Below are 12,401 nucleotides of genomic sequence, written 5' to 3' on the forward strand. Positions count from 1 at the left end.
TACAAATGCCGCCATTTTGAAGTTGAGGGGCTCGGTGACTCCATTTTGTGGTGGTTGTTGGAAGAGGGGCATAAAGGGGCAAGCGAGAGAACCGGTACCTGCCAACTGTCTGGAACACCCGCAGGGGACTAGCGCCCGATATCCCGCACCCGGAAAGCCGCACAGGCCGCAGCGTTTGCGAAAGTGGCGATCAGTAAGTGTGTGGGAGGGGGGCGGCTTGCGTGAGGCCCCGCGGATGGTGGGGGGATATGAGGCCCGGAGGAGTTTTAGGGGTATATGACGTCCGGAGGATGGTGGTGGGTGTATGAGGTCCGGAGGAGGGTGGGTGTATGAGGTCCGGAGGAGGGTGGGTGTATGAGGACCGAAGGTTGAGGTGTATGTGGGGGGCATGTGAGCCTGAGGCCCTGGAAATGGGGTGTATGTTTGTAGGGGGGTGAATGTGAGTCTCTCAAGGGGGTATGAGGCCCGGAGGAGGGGGGGGGGGTGTATTTTGGACTGAGCTGATGGGGGAAATTTACTAAAATGTGTATTCTACTTCACATGTCATGTTGCTATGGGCAACCAATCAGATGCGGTATACTATCTTCTAGAACAGTGGTTCCCAACTCTGGTCCTCAGCACCCCCAACAGTGCACGGTTTCCAGGTCTCCACACAGAATCACAAGTGCTGTAATTAGCTCCACCTGTGGATCTTTTAAAATGTGCCTGAATAATCTGTGCACCTGCTGGGTGACCTGGAAAACGTGCACTGTTGGGGGTACTTGAGGGCCAGGGTTGGGAGCCACTGTTCTAGAGGGTGCTAAATACATAAGTAGATTCTGATTTGTTGCCCATAGCAACGTCACATGTGAAGTAGAATACACATCTTCGTAAATTTCCCCAAATGTGTATAAGGAGGGGTGGGGTATACTGATATATATATATATATATATATATATATATATATATATATATATATATATATATATATATATATATATATATATATATATATATATATATATATATATATATATATATCAACAAATAAGTGGCACTCGGAGGCTTGTTAAAGTGGTGAAATAAACAGGAATATTTATTCCTAGTGCAGGGAAAACGTTTCGGAGCACGGAGGCCCCGTCGTCAGTTCAGGTAATGCATTACCTGAACTGACGACGGGGCCTCCGTGCTCCGAAACGTTTTCCCTGCACTAGGAATAAATATTCCTGTTTATTTCACCACTTTAACAAGCCTCCGAGTGCCACTTATTTGTTGCTGCATATTCCCTAAGGACATCCCTTTTGAAAGAGGGCACCGGAGCAAGCAACAGGCATCCACCTGCAGACCTGAGTGCCGGCCTCATCGTTGTGTGTGTGTATATATATATATATATATATATATATATATATATATATATATATATATATATATATATATATATATTTATATTTGTGCTAGGTTACTGAACTGTGCCTTGTTCTCTTGCAGATTACCCGGAATTAAAGATGGCCTCTCCGTCGGCATCTAAAGTAGTGCTAAAGAGCACCACCAAGCTGTCCCTGAACGAGCGGTGAGGAAGCCCAACATCATCTGCGTAACATACCCAATGTAGAACATACCCTATGTGGCCCCCTGAGGGCAGCAGGCGCCAGCTGCTCAGCCATGGCACACTGTGTGAGGAGTCTGTCACTAGCGTTTGGTAATACACGGTGAAGGGGGCTGCAAGATGCCTTCCCTTGTTCTATCACGTGTGATACATGGGTTCAAGTTCTGGCTGCAGCCTGGTAGCATGTTACCTGTGCTGCGTGATTCCTGCTGATGTGTCCAAGGCTGGCACACATGCGTGTGTGGCCAGTACTGTAAGAGGCATGATGCGGGTCACTCTCCCTGCCCGAAGACTCTTTAACAAACGTTCTAGAGCCTTGTAAGAGGCACCTGCTTTGCTCCTCTGTCTGCTCATTCCCTCCTCTGTCTGTTCCTGGCATCTGTGCTCCATCATGTACAGTCCATGTCGCCCAGTCAGGGTATACGCAGTGTCTGCCTGATCATTACTGTCTCCTGCTATAACCCACCACCTGTGTGTACTCGCTCTGCCTCCTCCCCACTATCTGATCGTACACGGACCATTGGGTCTCCTCTGTCTATCCCCTGCTGTAACCTGGGGCCTTCCTGCTTAGCTGTGCTGTCCACCCTGTAATGTAGGTCTCTCTATTGCTGTGCATATGTGGAAATTTGCGGAGGCTAGATCTTACTCTGGCATACATGGCAGCTCCTCTTGGGGGCCTTAAGATACACCGTAGTGTCTGTTAAAAACTTATTTAAACCCTCCCCCCATTTTGTTCGACCTTGAAGCTTTACTAACATGCTGAAGAACAAACAGCCGATGCCGGTGAATATCCGTGCCACGATGCAGCAGCAGCAACACCTGGCCAGCGCCAGGAACAGAAGACTGGCACAGCAGATGGAGAACCGGCCGTCCGTACAAGCCGCTCTGAAGACGAAACAGGTAAGACTCGGCGTGCGGTGGCTGGCTCCTAGTGCTGCCCTGCGGGGACACCCCTTTGGGTGCTGGCCTGCCGTCCCTCAGCCGCATGGTCTTAAGTAGGGAAGGCTACTTCCATATACAATGACTGATGATCCCAGCTGCAGATTTATACTGGCTCACTGCACTGTCTTGTCCTACAGCAGGAGTAGGCAGACTGTGGCACTACACATCCCAGCATGCACTGCTACAAGTCTGCTGCTGAAATGGTCTGGGCATGTTGGAACGTGCAGTGCCACGGTCTGCCTACCTCTATCTTGGTGCCCATGTGCTGGTGGCTTGGCACAGGGTTGTATTGTGCTGTAGCCTACCAGGAAGATGATGTGCAGTATATTGGTGACTGGTCCTGGAACTAACATCTGTACTCCATCGTTGTACAATGGCCAGCCAATGGTGTGGCTGCCTCCGCTGTCCCCACACACCGACCGTCTGTATCCTGACACTGGTAAGTGACATTGCAGCTTTGGGACATTATAAAGGATTTGGCTATATTGTATCGGTAAGCACATTGGAAGGTGAAGGTGTGTACACACTTGTACAATTTAGACTATAGTCTATGCAGCCAAGGCTTTCTGACTGCGATACGGGAGCGCGCATGGAGATCGCAAGGGTTCAAACCTATGCGATCCAGATGAGATTTTGACTATATAGTCAAAATCTCATGCACATTGTACAAGTGCGTACACACCATAACAGCGGTAAAATACCCGTATATTATTCCCATATATGGGGAATAACAGATTAGTACACCATTTGACACCAGTCTGTGGCTACACAAGGATTGCTTGCCAGCCTGCGCACTGATGTCTCTACTGAGCCTAGGACTCCTTACACGTCCCACTCCCTGCTCCACCGGCCTCTATGCCCAGGTCTCTGCCCAGCCTAGGACTCCTTATACGTCCCACTTCCTGCTCCACCGGCCTCTATGCCCAGGTCTCAGCCCAGCCTAGGACTCTTATACGTCCCACTCCCTGCTCCACCGGCCTCCATGCCCAGGTCTCTGCCCAGCCTAGGACTCCTTATACGTCCCACTCCCTGCTCCACCGGCCTCTATGCCCAGGTCTCTGCCCAGCCTAGGACTCTTATACGTCCCACTCCCTGCTCCACCGGCCTCTATGCCCAGGTCTCTGCCCAGCCTAGGACTCCTTATACGTCCCACTCCCTGCTCCACCGGCCTCTATGCCCAGGTCTCTACCCAGCCTAGGACTCCTTATACGTCCCACTCCCTGCTCCACCGGCCTCTATGCCCAGGTCTCTACCCAGCCTAGGACTCCTTATACGTCCCACTCCCTGCTCCACCGGCCTCTATGCCCAGGTCTCTACCCAGCCTAGGACTCCTTATACGTCCCACTCCCTGCTCCACCGGCCTCTATGCCCAGGTCTCTACCCAGCCTAGGACTTCTTATACGTCCCACTCCCTGCTCCACCGGCCTCTATGCCCAGGTCTCCTTATACGTCCCACTCCCTGCTCCACCGGCCTCTATGCCCAGGTCTCTGCCCAGCCTAGGACTCCTTATACGTCCCACTCCCTGCTCCACCGGCCTCTATGCCCAGGTCTCTTACCCAGCCTAGGACTCCTTATACGTCCCACTCCCTGCTCCACCGGCCTCTATGCCCAGGTCTCCTTATACGTCCCACTCCCTGCTCCACCGGCCTCTATGCCCAGGTCTCTGCCCAGCCTAGGACTCCTTATACGTCCCACTCCCTGCTCCACCGGCCTCTATGCCCAGGACTCCTTATACGTCCCACTCCCTGCTCCACCGGCCTCTATGCCCAGGTCTCTACCCAGCCTAGGACTCCTTATACGTCCCACTCCCTGCTCCACCGGCCTCTATGCCCAGGTCTCTACCCAGCCTAGGACTCCTTATACGTCCCACTCCCTGCTCCACCGGCCTCTATGCCCAGGTCTCTACCCAGCCTAGGACTCCTTATACGTCCCACTCCCTGCTCCACCGGCCTCTATGCCCAGGTCTCTACCCAGCCTAGGACTCCTTATACGTCCCACTCCCTGCTCCACCGGCCTCTATGCCCAGGTCTCCACCCAGCCTAGGACTTCTTATACGTCCCACTCCCTGCTCCACCGGCCTCTATGCCCAGGTCTCCACCCAGCCTAGGACTTCTTATACGTCCCACTCCCTGCTCCACCGGCCTCTATGCCCAGGTCTCTACCCAGCCTAGGACTCCTTATACGTCCCACTCCCTGCTCCACCGGCCTCTATGCCCAGGTCTCTACCCAGCCTAGGACTCCTTATACGTCCCACTCCCTGCTCCACCGGCCTCTATGCCCAGGTCTCTGCCCCGCCTAGGACTCCTTATACGTCCCACTCCCTGCTCCACCGGCCTCTATGCCCAGGTCTCTGCCCCGCCTAGGACTCCTTATACGTCCCACTCCCTGCTCCACCGGCCTCTATGCCCAGGTCTCTGCCCAGCCTAGGACTCCTTATACGTCCCACTCCCTGCTCCACCGGCCTCTATGCCCAGGTCTCCGCCCAGCCTAGGACTCCTTATACGTCCCACTCCCTGCTCCACCGGCCTCTATGCCCAGGTCTCTACCCAGCCTAGGACTCCTTATACGTCCCACTCCCTGCTCCACCGGCCTCTATGCCCAGGTCTCTACCCAGCCTAGGACTCCTTATACGTCCCACTCCCTGCTCCACCGGCCTCTATGCCCAGGTCTCTACCCAGCCTAGGACTCCTTATACTCCCTGCTCCACCGGCCTCTATGCCCAGGTCTCTACCCAGCCTAGGACTCCTTATACGTCCCACTCCCTGCTCCACCGGCCTCTATGCCCAGGTCTCTACCCAGCCTAGGACTCCTTATACTCCCTGCTCCACCGGCCTCTATGCCCAGGTCTCTACCCAGCCTAGGACTCCTTATACGTCCCACTCCCTGCTCCACTGGCCTCTATGCCCAGGTCTCTACCCAGCCTAGGACTCCTTATACGTCCCACTCCCTGCTCCACCGGCCTCTATGCCCAAGTCTCTGCCCAGTCTAGGACTCCTTATACGTCCCACTCCCTGCTCCACCGGCCTCTATGCCCAGGTCTCTACCCAGCCTAGGACTCCTTATACGTCCCACTCCCTGCTCCACCGGCCTCCATGCCCAGGTCTCTACCCAGCCTAGGACTCCTTATACGTCCCACTCCCTGCTCCACCGGCCTCCATGCCCAGGTCTCTACCCAGCCTAGGACTTCTTATACGTCCCACTCCCTGCTCCACCGGCCTCCATGCCCAGGTCTCTACCCAGCCTAGGACTCCTTATACGTCCCACTCCCTGCTCCACCGGCCTCTATGCCCAGGTCTCCACCCAGCCTAGGACTCCTTATACGTCCCACTCCCTGCTCCACCGGCCTCTATGCCCAGGTCTCCACCCAGCCTAGGACTCCTTATACGTCCCACTCCCTGCTCCACCGGCCTCTATGCACAGGTCTCTACCCAGCCTAGGACTCCTTATACGTCCCACTCCCTGCTCCACCGGCCTCTATGCACAGGTCTCTACCCAGCCTAGGACTCCTTATACGTCCCACTCCCTGCTCCACCGGCCTCTATGCCCAGGTCTCCACCCAGCCTAGGACTCCTTATACGTCCCACTCCCTGCTCCACCGGCCTCTATGCCCAGGGCTCTGCCCAGTCTAGGACTCCTTATACGTCCCACTCCCTGCTCCACCGGCCTCTATGCCCAGGGCTCTGCCCAGCCTAGGACTCCTTATACGTCCCACTCCCTGCTCCACCGGCCTCCATGCCCAGGTCTCTACCCAGCCTAGGACTCCTTATATGTCCCACTCCCTGCTCCACCGGCCTCTATGCCCAGGTCTCTGCCCAGCCTAGGACTCCTTATACGTCCCACTACCTGCTCCACCGGCCTATATGCCCAGGTCTCCACCCAGCCTAGGACTCCTTATACGTCCCACTACCTGCTCCACCGGCCTCTATGCCCAGGTCTCCGCCCAGCCTAGGACTCCTTATACGTCCCACTCCCTGCTCCACCGGCCTCTATGCCCAGGTCTCTGCCCAGCCTAGGTCTCCTTATATGTCCCACTCCCTGCTCCACCGGCCTCTATGCCCAGGTCTCTGCCCAGCCTAGGACTCCTTATACGTCCCACTACCTGCTCCACCGGCCTCTATGCCCAGGTCTCTACCCAGCCTAGGACTCCTTATACGTCCCACTCCCTGCTCCACCGGCCTCTATGCCCAGGTCTCTACCCAGCCTAGGACTCCTTATACGTCCCACTCCCTGCTCCACCGGCCTCTATGCCCAGGTCTCTGCCCAGCCTAGGACTCCTTATACGTCCCACTCCCTGCTCCACCGGCCTCTATGCCAAGGTCTCCGCCCAGCCTAGGACTCCTTATACGTCCCACTCCCTGCTCCACCGGCCTCTATGCCCAGGTCTCTACCCAGCCTAGGACTCCTTATACGTCCCGCTCCCTGCTCCACCGGCCTCTATGCCCAGGTCTCCACCCAGCCTAGGACTCCTTATACGTCCCACTCCCTGTTTCTGCTCCACTTGTCCTGGCATACAGCCTGCAGACAGGTCACTGAGCCTGTTACTATTGATGGTGGAGAAGCAGATTGTTTTTAACCTCTTACTTTCGGTAATCCTCAAATACCATAGTGACCAATGAAACAGAAGGTGTGCGGTTTCTACTTATCGGATACTGAGCCCTCAAAATACCAAACTTTTGTGTCTGTTCAGGAACCACCATTCGTTATCACTTTAAACCTTTCTTCCTTTGAACAGAGTCCTTTATAGTGGATTCTTCTTTCTACAAAGAACTCCAAACAGACCTAGTGCAATAATGTCCAACTAGTGTGGTTTTGCCGAAATCCCGACACTCCCTCTGTGGGTGTCCACGACACCGATAGAGGGAGAATAAATAAGTGTCGAGCATAGCGAGCCTGCAAGGGGGGGGGGCAATCCACGTTTATAGATGAGGTGTAATAAGGGCCGCAGGTACGTAATGCATGGTGAGTGGCCCGTCCGCTGTCCTCCACCACATGCGCAGACTGATCACATGGTGGTGTGGCACCGGGTCCTGAACCCAGAAGTAACCTGGCAGAGCTGCTCTTCTCTCAGCCCCTATACTAATACATGCAGTACTCAGTGCTTTCTGCTAGAAGTGGTGCTAAGATTAGCAGTATTTGTTAAATATGCCTCTTAGCAATTAAACAGCCAGTGTATGAAGCAGGGACTTGTGTTACTATATTTTACTGCATATATAGAACCGTGATACTCCCCCTCTTCGCCTGGGGCGGGGCTGCAGAAGTATCTGCTGCCAGGATTGTGTTACTTTCATTGGGGTTACCGCCCCCCAGGGATGGCATGCGGGTGGAAATCTGGTGGTGCCTTTAGCAGGAAAGTTGGGATCAAATCCTTTGTCTTATTCGCGCCTCAGGCCTGCCACGTTAGCCCACAGGTGCTCTGGGAGATTACAGTGGTGTCACTGAGGAAGGGGAAATGCTGGAAACTCACTATTGGCTCAGCCGGCTCCTGTAGGCAGAAGCGGGTACCACTCAGTTTACAAAGCAGAGGGTATTTCCCTACACACCCTGCTGCTTGTCTCCTAGCTAAGGGGATGCTAGCTTTGTATAGAGATGTCCCCACAGGTTTATGAAATGGATCATAATTTGACTGCCTAGATAAACATGCCGCAGGTGTTTTTCATGTTTTCTTTTTTTGTACTTTACTATCCAGATGGGCTAGTTGGGTATGTTCATGTGTTAAGCGAGCCATGCAGTAGTAATGGGGGATCTTGTCGGCACGTTACAAATCCTTTTAATCTGGAACCCTAGCAGACACAAGGGGGCACGGCTATATTACATGAGAAGGGGAAAGGTGGTGGTTATGTCATATAGTATGGTGTAGCTGTGGCGCTTAGCCCCCAGACCTGTATGTGTCTGCAGAGTAAGCTGTGGGTTGTATTGGTAGTGTGGGTGCACGTGTACCTTTACTAAGGCATCACACTTCTACACCCAATAATCGCATACTGACATGTACATAAACTGAGCGCTAAAAGGAGTGTAAAGCCCTGTACACCATATGAGCCAAATTATCTCTGAGCGACCATATCGGCAGTGTGGGCGATAAATCGCTGGGAGCACGCTGCCCCAGCCAGCCATTACTGCTTGCTGGTTGTATGAGCATATTGCTTCGATTATGGCTAAAAGCTGCCGGTGCACAATGCACTGTGCAGCACCTGACTACACCTGCGCACCAGCGATTTTTCTAGTCCAAATGATGTAGAGATGGAATTGCTTGGAATTTTCAGCCAAAATCGCTGGTCACTTACACTGTATCACTGATACGCTGCACACTGAGCAATATATTGCCGAGATATATTAAGCCAAAATTGCTCTGCGACCATATTGCACCATGTGTACACACCTTTTACAGATAGAAGTATGAACAGGGATAAAGTAAAAATTAAACAAAGATAAAAGAGAATAATATATTAACTTGTTTATTTTTCATGACAGGTGCAGTATTCTTTTTTTTATTTTCCTTTACCTTGTATTTGTTTTATGTCTACTTTAGTTATCCTTGTCCATATTTCTATCTTTAATGCTCACACTTTATTTACATCACACTTCTACATGTTTTGCCTGTTACACCATTACTTGGCCAGCAGAGGTCGCCACGCTTTGTGTGTAATTTACCTGTTTTCTCTCCATAGAGCTTAAAACAGCGGCTTGGTAAGAGCAACATCCAGGCACGGCTAGGAAGGCCGATGGGAGGGCTGCTGCGTGGACCTATGGGAATGAGAGGAGCTGGAATGGGAATGCGGGGATCACAGAGGGGAATGATGCGGATTGGCCGCGGAGGCCGGGGAATGCAGCGAGGCGCTATGGTGATGAGAGGTTGGTTACTTATGGCTGGTATCCCGGTATATTTATTGAGTCCAGCTTTCTTAATGATAAGCTAACCTGTTCTAAATCTGTCCAGGCCAAAATCTTAGAGGGCGTGGTGGTGTCCCCAGAATGGGACTGAGGAGAGGAGGAATGCGTGGCCGCGGAGGTCCTGGACGAGGACTGATGAGAGGCGTAATGGGCCGTGGAGGCATGGGTGGAAGAGGTCAGTGCTGAGTTACGGGGGTATGGATAGAGGAAGTCCTGTGGCAGAATTGGCCTAGGATTAGCCAGTTTATGTTCCTGCTCAGTTGACCCATATGTGAATGACTACAGTGAGAGCTGGGGCAGATGATGGGGGTTATAATATATATATGTGTTTAATTAACCTATTATCTACACCTGTTTTCAGGCCGCGGAGGCATGATGATCCGGGGTAGAGGAGGCTTTGGCCGCGGGCGAGGACGCGGTAGAGGAAGGGGTGCTATACGCCCCACTTTAACCCGAGAACAGCTAGACAACCAACTGGACGCTTATATGTCCAAAACGAAGGGCCACCTCGATGCAGAGCTGGACGCCTACATGGCCCAGGCCGACCCAGAGGCTAATGACTGATAGATCTGACTAAAGCTCTTCTGTGAGGAACCGAATTCTACCAGCGTCTGCCTGAGCAGAGACACAACTGCTGGCCACCAGCCCGTCGCCTCCTTTTTACAGTTCCTTTTATTTTGTTTTTTGATACTTGGAACTTTTTATTTGGCATTTCTTTTCAAGTTTGTTTTACTATTGAATGTACAGAGACACGCCCCATCCGCTGCTCCTACAGTGGGCGGTCTCCCAAGGACGGCTGCAGAGACCATTAGCGAGTCCTGCGGCTATTACTGCCAAATGGGTCACAGGTCTCCTGTCTGTTTACCTGAATCTGTTTTTAGTGGGAGCTTGGCCAATGCAAGTTCTCCATCTGAGGCTCACCGGCGCCTTCCACCCATTCGCACCCATCTCCCCAGAGACTGGCTATGAGAAGAAAGCCGTACCTAGTATACAGTCTGTTAGCAGGTGAACCGCCTGCCCGTTGTGGTTAGAACTGTTGAACACTCATTAAATGCGTTGAATAAACCTGCCCTTATCTTTGTTTTCAATATGATGCTATAGAGGAGTGGTGCTGAAAGGGAAATGTCTGCGATGTTGCTGCATATTTATGGTCTTCCGATGAATCTGATGTGAACACGGATGGTTTGCTGTAATGTATAGGGACTAGTACAATGGTGCAGTATAGTCGGTGAAAGTCTACAGATGTGTCCGCTAGCAGTTTTATTATGCTCCTAGTCGTCCAGAACCGGACCCTCTGCGGCGGCCAGCGACTGAGGACACATCCGTATTGCTGGTTTTTATATGCTCCCTCGTTGGATGCTGCGAAGGCCATCTTGTTTTCCAGCACAGTAGCAGGCATAAACATAATAAATATATATATATATTCATGAATAGACTAAACATCACAAGAAAACCTACGCAGAAAGAAAAATACCAATAGCTACATATAACAAATTATATAGACAAGTCTTTTGAAAGATATTAAAGTGCAATGGAATTTACTGCACTATATAGGAAACTAAATAGATTGCCACTAGAATAGGAACTTGTCCCGTTTAGTCTAATGTTTGTATTACCGAAGATAGGCCTGACCAAACCAGTCCCATCATGTCTTTCCACAGTTCTGCTATTAGGGAATGCTAAAAATAGGGCAAGGCATGCTGGGATGTGTAGCTGGAGGGCCACTGTTTTGCCAGGCCTGATCTATGATGTCTACACTTTGCCCGGTGGTGACGGCTGGTAAGCTACGATCACTAATCTTTACGTTAGATGCATGTGTTACTGGCATGGCTTCTGTAGGTGGTCTTACTCCTGGCTGCAGCATGGACAACATGCAGTATAGATTTATATTTATTGTTAGTCATTTTCTCTGCATTGTTGGTTTGTGTTCACTATATTTAATTTATACACACTGCCCAAAAAAATAAAGGGAACACTTAAACAACACAATGTAACGCCAAGCCAAACAACACAATGTAACGCCAAGCCAATCACACTTCTGTGACATCACACTGCCCACTTGGGAAGCAACACTGATTGACAATCAATTTCACATGCTGTTGGGCAAATGGAATAGACAACAGGTGGACATTATAGGCCATTAGCAAGACCCCCCCATAAAGGAGTTCTGCAGGTGGTGACCACAGACCATTTCTCAGCTCCTATGCTTTCTGGCTGATGTTTTGGTCACATGTGAAAGCTGGCGGTGCTGTCACTGTAGTGGTAGCATGAGACGGAGTCTACAACCCACACAAGTGGCTCAGGTAGTGCAGCTCATCCAGGATGGCACATCAATGTGAGCTGTGGAAAGGTTTGCTGTGTCTGTCAGTGTAGTGTCCAGAGCATGGAGGCGCTACCAGGAGACAGGCTAGTACATCAGGAGATGTGGAGGAGGGCAACAACCCAGCAGCAGGCTACCTCCACCTTTGTGCAAGGAGGAACAGGAGGAGCACTGCCAGAGCCCTGCAAAATGACCTCCAGCAGGCCACAAATGTGCATGTGTCTACTTCAATACTCAGACACAGACTCCATGAGGGTGGTATGAGGGCCCAACGTCCACAGGTGGGGGTTGTGCTTACAGCCCAACTCCGTGCAGGACATTTGCCAGAGGACACCATGATTGGCAAATTCGCCTCTGGCACCCTGTGCTCCTCACAGATGAAAGCAGGTTCACATTGAACACATGTGACAGAGTCTGGGGATGCCAAGGAGAACATTCTGCTGCCTACAACAACCTCCAGCATGACCGGTTTGGCAGTGGGTTAGTAATGGTGTGGCGTGGGCGCACAGCCCTCCATGTGCTCGCCAGAGATAGCCTGACTGCCATTAGGTACCGAGATGAGATCCTTAGACCCCATGTAAGACCATAGACTCGTGTGGTTGGCCCTGGGACCCTCCTAATGCAAGACAATAATAGACCTCATGTGGCTGGAGTGTGTCAGCAGT

The 12,401-nt window shown here is 52.0% G+C and overlaps 1 protein-coding gene across 1 annotated transcript; it reads left to right on the forward strand.

Moving 5' to 3' along the window:
* CHTOP (chromatin target of PRMT1) lies at positions 1 to 10,481 on the forward strand. The gene is made up of 6 exons (XM_083165835.1): positions 1 to 193; positions 1,468 to 1,549; positions 2,332 to 2,485; positions 9,194 to 9,377; positions 9,463 to 9,591; positions 9,778 to 10,481. The coding sequence occupies exons 2-6, from the start codon at positions 1,485 to 1,487 to the stop codon at positions 9,978 to 9,980; spliced, it is 735 nt and encodes a 244-aa protein (XP_083021961.1). The 5' UTR covers positions 1 to 193; positions 1,468 to 1,484; the 3' UTR covers positions 9,981 to 10,481.
* Positions 10,482 to 12,401: the final 1,920 nt, after the last annotated feature.

This window comes from Crinia signifera, chromosome 12, assembly GCF_055691185.1.
Source record: "Crinia signifera chromosome 12, ASM5569118v1, whole genome shotgun sequence".
Classification (NCBI taxonomy): Eukaryota; Metazoa; Chordata; class Amphibia; order Anura; family Myobatrachidae; genus Crinia; species Crinia signifera.

Coding starts and splice junctions, on each gene's coding strand:
- CHTOP (XM_083165835.1), top strand. CDS start 1,485: ATGGCCTCTCCGTCGGCATCTAAAGTAGTGCTAAAGAGCACCACCAAG. Junction 1,550..2,331: donor AAGCTGTCCCTGAACGAGCG/GTGAGGAAGCCC, acceptor TCGACCTTGAAG/CTTTACTAACATGCTGAAGA. Junction 9,378..9,462: donor AGGCGCTATGGTGATGAGAG/GTTGGTTACTTA, acceptor AAATCTGTCCAG/GCCAAAATCTTAGAGGGCGT.